A 16,836-nucleotide genomic window follows, 5' to 3' on the forward strand; every position below is an offset into this window, starting at 1 on the left:
TCTTTTATGAACATTATCTAAACAGAATTATACAGTATGTATTTGGTTGTGTCTGTTTTATTCACTCAACATTATGTGCTTAAATGTCATCATATTGTGATTCATTCATTTTCTCAGTTATATTCTTACTGCTCTATCTGCTGGATTACACAGGATGGATCAGTACATGGGGGTGACAGTATTGCAGAATCCTCAGACTTTGGAACTACTGAAGATGCAGAATAAGCTAAAAAAAATCCAAAATAACAACAGTGATAAAACCCTGCTTGGGGCAAAGAAGCACGCCCTGAGCATCTAGCAACAAATGATAGTGAAGAGAGTTCATTGAACCAAAAATTATTCCCAGCATGCTATGCTGACCAAGAAATAAGAGTGTTCTGATTATACATACACACACACACACACACACACATGCTTGCACGCACACATATACACATACATTCATATGTATACACACACACGTATATGTATGATATAGACACTTGTATACAGGCACGTTTTTTGGCATGAATGCATTGTTACACAAGTAGAATGAGACAAGAAAGTAATTTTTAAAAAGGAAATGGAAAACAGCAGAGATGATCTGAGGCTGTGTAGCAAAGTTGGCAGCAGCTGTGCTATGATCATGGCGTCTGTGATGAGAAATGGATGGCTCAGAGGAAGGCACAAGGACTAGAAACAAAGCACAGTAAGGACAACTGTACAGAGTGTGCAGCAGGCAGACATCCTCACCAGCTATTCCCTGGCTCAGAGATTCAGTTCAGGGGTGCCTTCCCTGAGTGGGGCGTACTAAGATTGACAGAAGCCTTCTAGGGGAAGACAGGAGCTATTTACAGCAATGGGCCATATTTTATTTAGTTGGTAGCCCACTAAAGATGCATCAGACTCTACAGCTCAGCATTCTGGGGAACACATTCATTATTAAACACAAGTGACCTTAATGAACAATACATCCCCAGGGTAGTAGTGCTGAGGCAATGGGACAGAGCCAGCTGTGTTCAGTGACGTGTCTCCCATGCCGATAGTCGTGAAAAGCAAAGGGCAGGGACATTTTTAAAAATTGTGCTAGTCTAAAAGAAAAAGGAGTTCTGACAAGGACAAACTGTGAAGATGATCACAAACAAATCCTATTTGTTAACTTTTTCTGTGCCTTCACCTGTTGCAGGAACTGCACCAGGCAGTTTCACATATTCTTATTCACATAACAACCACTTATATCCCCAGTTTATAAATGATAATATTGAAGTTTAAAGCAGTGGTATTAGTTATTTTTTGCTGCACAACAGATGACTCAAGAATTTAGTAGCTTAATATAAGAAACTTATTAACTCACAGTATCTGAGGCTCAGGACTTGGAGAGCAGAGAGCTGAGTGGTTCTGGTTCAGCATCTCTCATGAAGTTGCAGTCAAGCTGTGGGCTAGAGTAGTGGTCATCACTATGCCGAGGATTAATGTCCAAGTCCACTTTTTGGGTGCCTGGCAGGCCTCAATTATTCACAGCAATTAGAGTAAAATCTGCTCCTAGTCACCAGGGCTTCTCCACAGGGTAGCCTGGATGTACCGAAGATATGGAAGCTGGCTTCTTCTAGAATGAGAAATTCAAGAGACAGAGCCCAAGATGGAAACTACAGTCTTCTATAATCTTGGAAGTGACATACCATCACTTTTCTCATGGTCCACATCTTACAGACTGACCCTGATACACTGTAGAAAGGGACCTCTCAAGGATATGAATGCCAGGATGTGGGAACGTGGGGAGCCATGTTGGAAACTGGTGACCACAGAAATTAAGCAAGCCATCCAGTTTTACAACTAGAAAGTGACTTGAGCCAAAATTTGTAAGTAAGTCTGTAGGATAAAAATCCAGTGCTCCTTCTACTTTGTATGAGTTGTTGGACAATAAGAGTCAAAAATGCAAATAAGTTATTTTTTTCTTTTTGCAGATTTTTATGTAAACTGAAGTTGGTTTAACCAAAATGTTCATATACATAGCCAAACTTGAAAACAAATAAGGTCTTTAAACTGTGACATTCAATGAAAAGATAAGAGATCATATTATCTTTCATTCAGTATTTATTGAACAGACACAAAAAAATAATATGCAAATTCAAATGCCTGAAAAATCCTGAGTTCTGAAGAGTAGTTTAGTGTTTGAGATAAACATTATAGGCTGGCTTACCCATCACCATTCTCCATTTATTTCTCCCTTGTCTCCCTTCACTATAAAAGGTGGAAAAGTTAAATGTTAATCTTCCCAGCCTCCTTTGCAGCTAGAAGAACATGCAGTATGGTTCTGGACAAAGAAATGTTTTGACTGGACGTCCCCCAGCACTTTTGTTTCTTGATGAAACAGGAAGTCCTTCATGCACCTTTGGTCCCACCCTCCCAGCCCCACCTTCTTCCTGCCATAAAAGAGACTTGTTTTCTAGGACACATTTCTCATCCCTGAGCTATCGAACCAAGGCCAGAAGAACTCTAATGCCAGACTTCTTGGTATGTAAGAAATAAATCTTTGTTTGTTTAGGCCCACCATCTCTTAGTTGAGTATCCAGTTAAATGCAGCAGGAAGTATTTCCTAATTCTTTCAGGGTAAGGCAACTTTTTACAAGATATTAAATGTAAAGTCAGCAAATCCTGAGGGAAGAGGGGATGTTAGAAAAGGTTTGTGGATTCTTAAGAAAACTTGCCTAGATTCCTACATTGTATCAGTTGAGGGGTAAAACAACCACAATTACGTATCTTAGTAGTAGTAGTATTTTGCCTTAGTTTCTAATGACAGCATAGGAAGTCCAGACCATCTTCATTCCTTGCAAACAGCACTGGGATTCCACAGGGGTGTCTCCCCTGCCCTTTCCCTGACCAGCCTCCTTACTGCTCCATGGTTCCCACCATCCCCTTTGCTCCTGTGCCAACTCATTATATTGAGGTCTTTGCTGCAGCTTCCAGTGCCCTAAATGACTTTTTCTGCCATATCCACAGAAGAGGATGCATACTGCTGTGGAGGTCTGCTCCAGCACCCTCTGAGCTGCTGCAGCCACCAAAATGACAGGCCCTGGCAGTGAGTATTGCAGAAGCCATGGGCCCAAATGCTGCTGGCACCTCACCATCTAATGGCCCAGAGACTTTGCTGCTCTATGACAGTCTCTTTCCCCTAGGGAGCCTCACTGGGACAGTCCCAAAGTATAATCTGCACTGGACGATTCTCCACAGACATCTGCCTTTCTCTTTAATGATTTCTGCTATCTTTGAATCACATTTATTAGCCTCAACCATCTCTTCTTCTCCCTCTCAAGTGGTTCCTGGGTCCCCTACAGAATAGTGCATTTACTGGCCTGATTTACTGGTCCTGGACCTTCCTTACCTGGCCTGCAGGCATCTTGGAGTGAAACAACCTTAGGCTCAAACTTAATTCTTGATATAGAAAAGTCATATAAAGTTGGCTTAATTTAACTTGTCGCTTCACACACTAAAGTCTACCTGAATTAAACGGAATAAGGATAGGCTGACAGTCTAATATTTAGGAAATGACATGGCACAGTCCTAAAGCATCCTGGAATGCTACCTGTTGCTTACTGGGTAATAATGCTTGGAAAGTCAAAGTTAGTGTCTTTTGTCACACCCAACCTCTTCCTACCATTTTTATTTACATTTAAGGAAGGATCTTTTCAGAACCACAAGCTTACCTGAGATAACAAAACTACTCCATTTCTATGCAATTATTCAGCTCACCCAGAGGAAGTACAGTGGTATCTGCAAACATTATTTTTATCTCCCAGCCACTGAACATTAACTCCCTGGGTCAGTCTATAGAAAACATGTTATTCAAGATAGGAAATTTCACTTCATATGAGGTTTATTGAGAAAGTAGATTTATCAAGCATGTAATTTTCAGGAATTCCCATTCCATTATTACAATGAATATACAATTTAAAATATTGCTTATGCTTGGTATTCTATTCAAATCAAACACTGACAATAGTTTAGAGAAAATTTCAGCCTGAAACCATGTCAGCAAAAGTATCCTTTTTTTTCCAATAAAACATTTGCAGCCTTGAGAATAAGTTATTTCTCAAACCTGTTAGGGTGCACTTTGGAAAGAGTAAGGGGCAGATCTCTTTTAGGCCCCCAGAAAACAAGGCAAAAGAGATGGAAGCCTGTGTACAACATGACAACAAAAGCACCGGTACATTGATGATGCAGAAGTCACTGTCACAGGGCTTTGAATGGTGCTGACACATCAAAGAGCAGTGTTGGCCACAAAAAGGAAAATCATTTCTGGAGAAAGACAAAACCATTCGGAAGAATGCTGCTGAAGCCCTTGATTCCGTAGTTCATTGTGCAGACTGGTTGCTATGTTCTGCTGCCCAGAGGTCATGAACCTGAACATGTTTCATCCCACCTTCAGGACAAACGGAGCAACCTCAGACCAGGCTCTCAAGAAAGCAACTTCCAGGACCATTTTGGTATACAAGATGCAAATATTCCCATGAAACAATTAAATAAGGGAGGAAAATTATTTGCTAAGTAAGTTCTTAAGGTATCTGTCTTATCTGACTTTTTTGTTTTCTGGCCAGTCAGCTAGAAAATACCTAAGGCCTACACTGAGCTGTAAGTGAAAACAGTCATGAGAAAACTGGAACCAGTTTTCTATATTTTCAACAATTATATGATAAAAAGACAAGAAGACTATTAACCAAAATGTTGTTATTTTGGGGGGAGCAGGCACAGGAGTAATTTGTTATATTTATTTTATTTTTTCTGCTTTTTTATACATTCCAACTTATTAAACATACACTATTTATCTAATGAAAGAATATATAAAATCTTTCTTATTGTGACAGAACACCCTACACAACAGCAACATTTTCTAGAAGAATATTCAAGTACTTAAAACTACTCATTGAGCTTAGGTTTTATTACAATTTAGCATGCAATAGAAAGAGAAACTCAGAGACTATGTAGGTGAGACAGTTTCATTGAGTTCATTTAATTTCCCACTAGTAATGGAATTTTTAATCACAGAAGTCATAGGTTCACATGTGTATATGGGAGACACATAGTCAATTTCATAATTATTTATTTGTATGTGTTGATAACAGCCATTAGAGATCTTAACAGAATCTGATGGTACACTTAAGAAGAATTATCAAGATTCTTATTCATTAAAAAAAAAAGAAAAAAAAAGCCAAATTGGCATCTTTGCAAATTCATGTAACCCAAATTTAGCAGTTTATCAACTTCATGCTGTCTCCTGCACAGTCACTGTTAGAAACAGTTTCATTTCTACTCTGATTCCAAAACCCCTACCCCATACCTGGGTTCCCCTCCTTCAGCAGGTGCCATGCCATTTTTATTTGTGGAGAGGTTATTTGCAGCTTGAACTCTTTCAACTTTTCACCCTCTCAGCTCCAGTTTTCAGGTCTTTTGGCTCTTCTTTCCTGTCCCAGAGAAATGAGCTCCCTCAGCATTCCCACCAGAGTCCTAACTCCTCCTCTGCCCTTTCCTCGGAAACCTATATTCAGTGGACATTCAATGTTTGGATTTCAATCTCTCCATTTTTACTGATACTCTCCTTTCAGTTGAAAAGCAAGCCAAAATGCAACCATAAAAATAAAAAAAATACAAACCTTAAAAATGCTAGAAGAAACCACTAGTTGTATAAAATATCTCAGAGTGTGAGATGTCTTCTTTATGGCAGAAAACCCATAAAAGAAAAGATCAATAAATTCAAAACAGGAATATTTTTAAAAAGTTACTGAGAAAAGAAAACATAAGCAAATCAAAGGCTAATAACAAACTGATAAAATTATTTGCATGGCTTTTGATTAACAGAAGATAATATCCTTATATAGTATAGAGCATAACCACGATATATAATTAATAATTATAAATCAATGAGAAAAAGAAGCCCAATAAAAAAATTGCTGTTACCTTAATAATAGTTAAAAACAAATTTTACATTTTATGTGTAAAAATAGCAATCTGAGCATTTCATAAATTATATGGAATTACAGTCATATCTGTTGATATATACCCACTATTTGAGTGGCATTTTTCTTCGGAGTAAGGTCAAGGTTTATGGCTGTAAGTATTGACAGATTAGTTCATTTTGATTATAGCAACTTTTGGCCTCCAGCAATAAATGAGGCTGTTTTTGATTACATGGTTTAGAGATTGGCAAACTATGGGTCTGTAGGACAAATGCAGCACACCAACTGTTTCTGTAGACAGTGTGACTGGAACACAGCCATGCCCATTTATTACATGTTGTCTATGGCTACTTTCAAGCTTTAAGGGCAGAACTGAGTTGTTGCACAGAGACAATATGACCTGCAAAAACTGAACTATTTACTATTGGGCCCTTCACAGAAAAAAGTTTGTCAACTGCTTGTTTAGAATGCTTATTTTATATGAAACCCAGAAATATCTGATCAGTTCCTAGGGATTACTCCCTTCTAATTCCATAAAATTACATTCTACCAGGCAATAAGGATTTTTTTTAGAGACATAAACTTCTTAACAGAAAGGATTTAGTTTTTATACTTTGGGGTAGTATGTCCACATTACAATAATTGAATAATAGAAGTAATTTTCCTTTCATGTTTAAGATTTAAAACAGAGAAGGAAACATTTGGGATGAATTATAAACATCCATGACAGAAATGAACATAACAATGGCAAAATTATTTACATAGGCTGAGTTCTGTAGTTTCATGTTATCTTTCTAAGCTACCACCACAGAACCTTTTCTCTATCTCCAGATTAGTAGATCGTGGAACTGCCAGTAAAACAGAACCCCTTTAGGCAGATTCCTTAAGCTAAACCCTGCTGATGAGGATGATTTACAAAGGGAACTTCCTTTCCCTCAATATAGACTCTCATTGTCTCCATCAGAACTACAAAGTCTCAGGACTTATTGAGACTTAGCACTGCTGAAGGAGTGATAGGCTTCAGCTGTGCATCAGGGTAAGTGGTAGATAATTGTACCTACAGGAGAAAAGGGGGCTCCTTTTATCTACTGGTTGGTGAGAAAAAAGCAAGCCAAGCAAGAGGAAAATTCTTTTTAATGGAACTAAGAAATTTCTTCCATTCTTCCTGTATTTCATTCTCTGGAACAGAGGTTCTAAGGAGACAAACTTAAATAGACTACGATTTGAACTTGAACTTTCAACTAAGAAAAACAGGATCAATGAAATCTTTAAAATGTCCCATGAGTGAGAGTAGATTCATCATATAAAAGCATTGCTACAAGTGGGTTGTGTTCTTTTCTCTCCAGGTCAGGGTCTCAGGCAATTCTGAGACTTAATAGAGATGGTCAGATTATTTATCTTAGAGAGAAGACACTTTTTATTTTTCTCCTTTATAAAAAATCAGGTAAAAGAATGAAAATATGCCAAACCACTAATAAGAGTTTATGATAAACCTCAAATGCACTGCAAAGTTGTGTGGTATTAGACTCACAGTAGTGACACTTCAGTCCAAGGTAACTGCTTTAGGGAGATATGAGTGGTTTTCATTATCAAAAATAACACAGTACACTAATTTAAATGCTGAGATCATTTATTCAGTACTAACCTGATTAAAAATAGCCTTGAGACAATAGCTATTTTGACTCACTTTTTCTTTGTTTTAGCCTATCAAAAGTTTGTAAAAAGCTTGAATGAATGATTTTAGGATATTATTTTTTAAAGTTTAAGACTCCCCTATACTCTTTCCTTCAAAAAACAATTAAAATAGGAAGAGGGAACCAATCAGAGTGCAGGTAACAGAAGCAGACACTGAATCATTAAACTAGGCACACCTTTGTCTCTCTTTAGTTACTATACTAGGATTTCAGTATGGTAACTAAAGAAAGGCAATTTTAAATATAGAGATAATAATTTTAAATATATAAGTTAGCAATTTTAAAATATAAAGATACAAAATCTTATTGCAAGTCGAAGAAGTCATTGTTCTTACAAGTTGGCTGCCCAAAGTATAATATGAATAGTATGAAATGATGATAATTTGGATGACTTACAAAATATTTTAGGGGCACTACTGGAGATTATTTTTAAAAGATGACTGATACAGTAAGCCTGCTAGTGGATACCTGATTCAAACATGTTCAGGTACTTAACTAATATTATTGAGAACTTTGCAGTTAATCTGACACATTTTCCTTTAAAATAAGATATAAGGTCACTATCAACTTGTGCTTTTCAAGGTTTTTTTTTGAGTTAGAAAATGTATTTAGAATTGTTTACCTACAGGTGTCACCAGCTAAAATTATAAACATGATGAAATAAATCTCTACATTGTATAAATGAAAAGGACAGGTAGGGAGTTGTTTTACTGAGGACTTAAAAGATTAATATTCCAACGAACCTTCTAATTATTTGAAGGCCCACCCCCACTGTCACAGAAGCTCAGCAGTCCCCGTGTGAGCAAAGGCCAGGGATGGGACCCCTGTTTACGCAACACTCAGTACCAAAGGTTAAGCAGTCCCTACCTGATAACTTTTACTTTAGATTGTTTTCTAGAAATGCCTTTGCATGTTATCTGTAAACAGTAAGTCTTCAGAGAAAGGGTTTATTCATTGGATTCTTTGGTATCTACCTCCAAGATAGTGCCTATTTAGTGTTTCCACCCAAATAAAGGTAGACGTTTATCATCTTAAAAGTCATCTTTATGACTCAGGGAGAGACTTCAACATTATTATACATTCTTCTAAGGGTTCAGGAAATGTTATGTCTCATCAAGGGTTAATAACTTTACCACAAGCAGAGTTGGGGAAAGGAATAGAATTCCTTTCATATATTCATCAATAAAGATTTATCGAGGGCCTCCTATGAAGGACAGAGATGGCTCCAAAAATAAGCCAAATATGGATCCTGCTCTCAAGGAATTAATTCACACAGTGCTGGGTGACCAGACCCAGACAGGTAAATCATTATGGCACAGGATAATTATTTGTGCCAAACGTGAGTTAAAAAATGACTCCTAACAGATTTCACAGGAAGAAGTGACCAACCTTAAAAATTTGTGCATCTGCAATTTCATTACTTCATTTTGAATCCCAAAACCCCAGTGCAAATCTTTCTAGGGGACACCATCTGAATTTAATAAAACTTGCTACAGAAGAATCTCTCATAGAAAGTATTCAAGCTGTGGCATCTTTCTAGTACTGGAGAGGCCACCAAGATTCAATATTACCCATCCACATGGCTACCAGGAACTCTAAGGATGGTCTGTTCTAGATGGGGCTGGCAGGCCACCTAGGTCTAGGTAGTAATTGTCATGCATACATGGGGCGCTGCAGCTTTAAAAGCATGTTTGCATCCATCATCTGTTAATCATTATCCCTGAAGACAGACTGGCACCATGAAAAGACAGCCAGGACACCAGGGCTCTAATTCTGCTCAGTTCTCTCTGATGTAAAATGATGGGTCTGGTCACTAGATTCTCTCCACAGTTCCTTGTGTAGCTAAGTGGATAGGGCAGATGTCATTATCACCATTTTATAGACAGTGAAACTAAGGTCAGGAGAGCTTAAGGGACTTGCCCAAGGTCTAAGATAACAACTGATAACCAATACTTGAGATTAAACACCAGGCATGTAAGGACCAAGCATTTTCCTACTATATGGTAGTCAGAACCACTCCTAGTATTCGTGGGCAAGAGGACAAATAGAGGTCCACATAGAATTAATCCAAGTATTTAACTTATAAATCAAGATAACAAACTTAACAAAATATGATTTATCTTTCACCTTGACAAATACCTCTTCACAAGGACCTGGATGGCCACGTGTGAATCACCAATTCTTGGGCTTCCCCAACGACCAGGCTAGAACGCGGCAGGGAAGGAAAAGCCAGCTACAAGGGAGCCATCTCCCTGCATTTAGCAGGGTTCCCAAGTGCCTGGGAGTATACACCCCTTCCCACAGGTCCGAGCACTGTCCTCGCTCCGACAAAGAGCCATTCCTAGACACAAGAGTGAGTTCAGGGGCCCAAGAGAGAACTGGAAGAGGGTTTGGGTCTATTGGCATGAGATTCCAGAATTCTGAGCATGGTCTAGAAGTGTTTGAGTTATTTGATCCTGTGCGAAGGGACACTGCCAGGGGAGAGCCAGGGGCTGTGGGCAAGGCAGAGGCCCCTCTTGCGTGGGTTTGAAGAGACAGTCTGATCACAGTACCTCAAGATTGAACCCAAGAAAGAGTAAAATCCAGGAAAATTCTTGTGAGAATGTAGTATGGCTTATTAGTTACAAGACCAGCTGCAACCAAACACCTGGGTTGGGATCCCAGCTTGGCCGCTCATTAGCTGTGAAATCTCAGGCAAGTTGCTGAACATCTTAGGGCCTCAGTTTCCTCATCTTTAAAATATGTATAGTAATTATTATTATGAGGAGAATGTATGAGATAGCACACGTAAACCGCTTGGCAGACATCAAACAGTAAATGTTCAGGCGCAGGGGGCAGGTCTCTCCAGCTCTATTAGGTGATTGTCCGAGAGGATTTGCAGAGAATTATATAAGCATAATTATATCCAATCTCTGATATTCGAGATTAAACCCCTCTTTCCACTGAACAGCGGGCCGGGCGCAGCGTGGGCACCACACCCCCACCCAAGGCGTCCGCTGTTTGCCCACATCCCGCCGGGTCGGTGGCCGAGGACTCTGCAGACACACACAGTAAGAGCTACGGCCGCGGGTTCAGAAGTTAACCCGTAACGTGATCGTTGAGTCACAGCGGGACTAAGGAACTGAAACCAAGTGTTAGCACACCGCCTGGCTCATCCCTCCAATGTAGACGGTTAAACCAGTGGGAAGTAGAATCGGATAAAAAAAGGCAGGAGACGGAACCAGGGCCGACGCTGCTCCGTCCCCCCCACCCTCTTCACTCTGGGGCTCAGGCTAACTTCGCTGTCTTCTGACAGGTCTTAACATCTCTCCACTGAGAGAAAGGAGGGAGACTCAGAGCAAGTCCAGGCATCCCCCTCGCACCTCCCACGAGGGCGAGCCGAGCCAAGTGGAGCGACTACCCTCCCAAAGCGAAGACGTTCTCTAAGGGCAAGCCTGGGCATTCCCCCATCCCTCCGAGTGAAATGACTCCAAAGTGGCCTATTCCTCATCCTAGCTCCCTCTTCTCCCCGCAAAAACACTTGGATAGTTTGTTGTTGCTTGTCGACCAAGAACTGTAATCAGCCCTTTCTGCTTCCTTGAAGGGTCAATCGTGACTGGGCACCGAGAAGTCGGACTCTCTCAAAACGCTAACAAAGGACTATATTTAGCTCTGAGCTCCCCGCCTAAATTCCTCTTAGTTTTTCACTCTTGGCTTCAAAATGACTAGGTTGGGGAAGTGGGAGGAAGAGGTGGGGGAGCAGCCGAAAAAGAACAGCTGTGCCTCCGCCTCTCAACTCAATCTCTATAAATAACCAATCACGAGCAAAGGCTACTTTTTAGCCAATGAAGCAGCCCAAGCGGATAAAACCTTGGCGGTAGCCAATGAAAGAACATTTGGGAGTGTGAGATTTGCACCCCGGGACCAATGAGTCCCTAGTCTGAGAGAAGTAATTTGAGCAGGAGTGTGGGTGTGTGGTGCAAAAGCTTCCTATTTCCAAGCCCGAAAAACTGCTCTGCCCACTGAGCATGCCCTGACTAGCTGTGGGCCCCCTGTGACTTCAGAGTTGGGTTGCACTGCGGGTCTCCGGGTTTTGACCCGAGTCAAAGGGGGAGGTGGGTGGGACCGTCAGGTCCCAGCCCAAAGAGGACTCAGGTCACCAGAGGCTGCTCCTTACCTCATTAGGACAGTGTTTCAGGCCCAGTGTACCTGTTTTCTTTAGGCGGGGGAGTAAGTGGAGGAGTCGGCCAGAGAAGGCCCGAGGAGCGTTTAGACAGAGTTGCGGCCGGGTTGCGGGAAGATGCTCCCCCCGCCGCTCAGGCTCCCAAGTGCCCTCTGAGTCTGCAGCCCTGAGGCGCACACCCGCTGGGGCCTCGCGGAGTGGAGTGCACGGGCTTTTGAAAACGGGAGTCCGCAACACCTCAGCCCACCCGATTACAGGGCGGTCCACCGCGCCCACCCGCTTCTCGCGGAGCCGCGGCCCTCCTGCATAAACCCATTCTTCCAGTCTACATCCTCGCACTCAGGCTTTCCCAGTTCCCCTTAAACACCTACACACGCCCACACATTATTCAACGAGTTCCTACACCCGCGCCTCTCTTGAATCCCCTCCACCAGACTCAAATCGCGAGCCCCACCCACAGCTCCGCCCCCGCCAGGCCTCCCAGAAAACCAGGAGCGGCGGATGGGGCGGGCGCGGCCGGTGGCGCACTGGGCATGCTCGCCGGGACAGGGAGGGCCGGGGTGCGCGCGGCGAGTAGGAAGCCCTCGCCCCGCGGAGGCTGCGGGAGAGCTCGATGGGCCTCGGCGGTGGGCGCACGCTCTGCAGGGACTCATGCCACGCGCGTCCCAGCCTGGCGCGCAATTAGCAGCCACCTCCGCAGCCTGCCGCCACCTTCCCGGGCTGCTTCGGCAAGGAGCTGCAGCCGTCCCCTTGCACAGGCTGCCGGCATTGTCTTCCCGGTCCGCCGCGGAGGCTGCGGCTGCCGCCTCCGCCGAGAGCTGCTGCGGGGCCCCGGGCCCGCGCCCCAGGGACGCGCCGCCGCCGGCCGGCCGGGCCCCAGGCCCCCATTTGATGACTTGTGCGCCCTGCGCTCTCCGGCCACCTTCTCCTAGGTTTTTCCTGCAGAGGTGAGGAAGGGGAGAAGTCCGGCCGCCAAACCCAGCCTTTCCCCGGCGCGCAGCCCCGACGGGGCCACGGCAGGCGCGGCTAGAGCGCCGACGGAGCCATGAGAGAGTACAAAGTGGTGGTGCTGGGCTCGGGCGGCGTGGGCAAGTCCGCGCTCACCGTGCAGTTCGTGACGGGCTCCTTCATCGAGAAGTACGACCCCACCATCGAGGACTTCTATCGCAAGGAGATTGAGGTGGACTCGTCGCCGTCGGTACTGGAGATTCTGGACACTGCAGGCACCGAGCAGTTCGCGTCCATGCGGGATCTGTACATCAAGAACGGCCAGGGCTTCATCCTCGTCTACAGCCTCGTCAACCAGCAGAGCTTCCAGGACATCAAGCCCATGCGGGACCAGATCATCCGCGTGAAGCGGTACGAGCGCGTGCCAATGATCCTGGTGGGCAACAAGGTGGACCTGGAGGGCGAGCGCGAGGTCTCGTACGGCGAGGGCAAGGCCCTAGCCGAGGAGTGGAGCTGCCCCTTCATGGAAACGTCGGCCAAAAACAAAGCCTCGGTGGACGAGCTGTTCGCAGAGATCGTGCGGCAGATGAACTATGCTGCGCAGCCCAACGGCGACGAGGGCTGCTGCTCGGCCTGCGTGATCCTCTGAGGCCCCCGCGGCTGCCGCGCGCCGGCCGCGCTCTGCGTACAAAAGCCAAACGCACCCGACTCTCTAATGTGATTTCTCTTCTTGCTTTGAGATTGGAGACGACTTTGCATTGGCCGGGGTATCCGGGGAAACCTGCTGGCCTCTGCGGCCGGCGTCCCCCTGCCTCCGCCCTGTGTCTGAGGGAGTGCCCCGTCCTGACCATCCGAGGCGCGATGGAAAAGTGGCTCTTGGCAGCATGTACGTTTCTCATTGATTTTGGTTGACGCATATTTCCCCGTTTAAGTAGCCGTAGGGTGCTGCATTGGCAGCCTTAACACCGGCAAGGAAAAGTTTCAGCCTGGAAAGAGAATGGGGTGGGGGACGAAGAGGACGGGAAGGTGGAAGGTGGGGGGGGACTTTTTTTTTCGTCAACAACCGTTTTCTGGTTCCAAGTTTTAAATACATGGAAGGAAGTCCGGGAGAACTAAATGAAGGAGCAGGAAGACAGGAGGAAACTTTTGTTCTTCCCTTGTTTTCAGGAGTAGCTGGAAATTAAGATCTGGTTCCTTTTCTGCCAGTTTGGAAGGGCAGCCCCGTGACTGATTGTGATTCTGAGGATGTCTATGCAAAGTTGGATTCTTGTTACAGTGTATCCAATCTGAAGTATGCACATCTGAACTGGGGACTATTAACACTGATGCCAATACAGTGTGAGGTGCCAGAAAGTGTCTGCTGATATTTGTGGAAAAAAAAATCTATTTTGTTTACCTACTGTATCAAAGGGGAGTCTGGGGGAGAACGGTAGTATTTTTTCTTTTTTTTATCAGCTGTGAAAAAAATGTTACAGATCTGCACATTTTTTGTGTGTACTATTATTTGTGTGTGTGTGTATGTGTGTGTGTTTTCTTAAGTTTAGCTTTTAGTTATTGGTTGGCAGTAACAGGTTTTGATGACTAGCTCTTTAAAATACAGTACAAAGACTTTGAAAATGTGATTCAGGGCCCCCAGCACCCCTGTGTCTGCAGAGTGCCTTCAAAACTCAGCTGTTCCAGCCGGTGCCAACCTGTGAACTCCCCACCACATCCTAGAATCTGTTATATCCCAAACCACTTCCCAGTTTCCTTTCAGTAATCTTCCTGAAGGAGCCAGGACAATAGTTCCTGTTGTTCAGTGAATTTCTTTATTATTCTAGCCTTTAAAATGTAATTTCCATGTCTTGCAGTTTTTTAATTTAAAAAATTATTTTTTTTGCTTCATTTTTCAAATGTTCAGGTATTTAGTTCCCCTTTTATATTTTTAGGTTTTTTTGGTTATCTGTTCTAGGGTGTTCCTCCAGAAGCAAAGAGCAAAATTTTACTGTTGTGATGTACCACAAGAATTCTAATTGTAATTTTTAATTCCAGACATCATTTAATCATTGTCTCTTCATTTTAAGACTTTTAATACAAACTTCATTTTTAAAGAAACCCAAACTATTGTGTTTCTGTGTTTCATATATTCAGTGATTCAATGCAGCATCATGGTTGAGGTGGACAGAGGCAGGTACATGATGCCACTAAGAGTTGTTTATCAAATTTTGAAGACAAGTATCTCTGACAAGTTAGGTGACATTATTCCTAACCTTAAGTATGGAAAAAAAATCATCAAGGTCTAGAAAGCCCTGGAGTATGACCATACCATCAGACTGTGAGATGGGCAGGATACTGAGTCTGTTCTGACATGGAGCAGTTTACCTCACAGCAGGTAGGGAGGCGAGAAGCCAACTAGTACTACTGCCTTTGATCTGGGAGACTAAACACAACCGGATCAGGCAGGGTAGCACTTCATTTTCTTTCTTTTTTCCTTTTTTTCAGTTATATCACAGATCAAGTCAAAAACATGTTTGGGGAAGATGATTTCCAATTCCTAAGTCATACCTAATAGTATTTACTGCAGTACATTTGTATGAGTTGTAGACAGAACCTCAACCTATTTGAGGTTTTGAATTGGTTGTTTGATTAAAAAAGAGAAAAAAAAGGAAAAACTAAGACAAACCCCTTGCCCTCATTAAATTGCAGTTTGTGGACCATTTTGACCTCATGAAATTTTCCTTCTAACAGTAGGAGGCAGTGTGAGCTTTTTATTTTCTCTTTACTTTTAAGGGCCGCTTTACAAATAAAAGCTCTGTAGAATAAAAGAAGATGTATGACATATCAAGAGCTTGGTTTAGCTTGAGTCTATGAAGCGTAGATGAAGTCCTCTGAAGGGTCTTTTGACATAGGAATTTATTTTGCTGAGGAAACCAAAAGAAATTACAGGCCACAGGTTTCTTTCAAGCCGTATGAACATCTTGCCTTAAAATGTGCCCTTAACCCAAGTGACATACATAGTCCAGCATTGAAGAGGAATAGAGAAATTTGACTGTGATGGTCCTATGACCATTTTTTTTTCACTCTTGATCTCACTTAAGTTTAGTATCAAACTCACAATTGTAAGGTGATACATATATTCTAAATACAGAAATTGAGAAGCTACTCAAAATTTTGCCTTGGCAAGGATTCATTCTTGCACTTGAAATTAGTTGCATAAGTAGATCTAAAGTGTTGAAAATTCTGAAGACATACATCAGGTACTATGTGAAAAACATTTTTTTAAAAAGGCACTTGGTGATTTTATGGTTTTGCTTTGTTTTTATGGAAGTTGTTGACATAAAATGCTGTCAAGTACCTAACTAACTTAAGAAATGTATATCCTCCTGACACGGTATATTTGAAAATGGAAAAATGGAAATGAAATAGGTTGCTGGGTGTATTAATCATCTGCACACAGGATTTAGTCACTTACATGACTAAATTCTTTATAGGTCTGAGGTGGCAGGACAGAAGATTTTAATATGCTTTTACTGAGTACTGTAAAATAAATGCTTTTTGGATTCTCAATGAAAATTTTGTGTGTGTGCCTGGAGCAGGAAAATAGTAGTCCTGAGTTTTGTTGTCTTCTCCATTATTTTCTTGACAAAATTGACAGATATTAAGGACATTGTTTTTAAAAATGCATCAGTTTATTTGGCTGCTAAGAACCCCTTTTAGTATTATGGTGTGAAAAGATAAGAACATTTGTTTCCATGAAAAAGTTGGGCTGACTTCTGAGTGTTAAAGGAAGTGAGGGAGTTTGTTGTAGGCAATCACCTGTCCAAACAAACTGGTGGGAAAGAAATCTTTATCTTGGGGAGCAAAAGTTAACTTTTAAACTTGACCCCTGCTGTTTTTAAACAGCTTTTCCTTTTGGTTCCTGAGTCATCCAAGCTTTTATGTTATTTCCAAGGATTATTTTTCTCCTCTGTAACTGCCTCAGACAAGTTGAAGGTACCTTAAGTCTAACATTTTTGCTCTTAGGTAAAATAAGTTCCATATAGTTAACTGCTGAAATAGACTTCAGTGAATTACATTTTAGGATCAGATCTATTTGGGGTTAGAATTCTTTAAATGTATGAGG

The 16,836-nt window shown here is 42.3% G+C and overlaps 1 protein-coding gene across 1 annotated transcript; it reads left to right on the forward strand.

The window, feature by feature from the left end:
• Positions 1-12,338: 12,338 nt before the first annotated feature.
• Positions 12,339-16,286, forward strand: RAP2B (RAP2B, member of RAS oncogene family). Its single transcript, XM_036904162.2, has one exon. The coding sequence runs from the start codon at positions 12,832-12,834 to the stop codon at positions 13,381-13,383; it is 552 nt and encodes a 183-aa protein (XP_036760057.1). The 5' UTR covers positions 12,339-12,831; the 3' UTR covers positions 13,384-16,286.
• Positions 16,287-16,836: the final 550 nt, after the last annotated feature.

The sequence above is a fragment of the Manis pentadactyla genome, chromosome 1 (genome assembly GCF_030020395.1).
Source record: "Manis pentadactyla isolate mManPen7 chromosome 1, mManPen7.hap1, whole genome shotgun sequence".
In the NCBI taxonomy this organism is placed as follows: domain Eukaryota; kingdom Metazoa; phylum Chordata; class Mammalia; order Pholidota; family Manidae; genus Manis; species Manis pentadactyla.

Coding starts and splice junctions, on each gene's coding strand:
- RAP2B (XM_036904162.2), top strand. CDS start 12,832: ATGAGAGAGTACAAAGTGGTGGTGCTGGGCTCGGGCGGCGTGGGCAAG.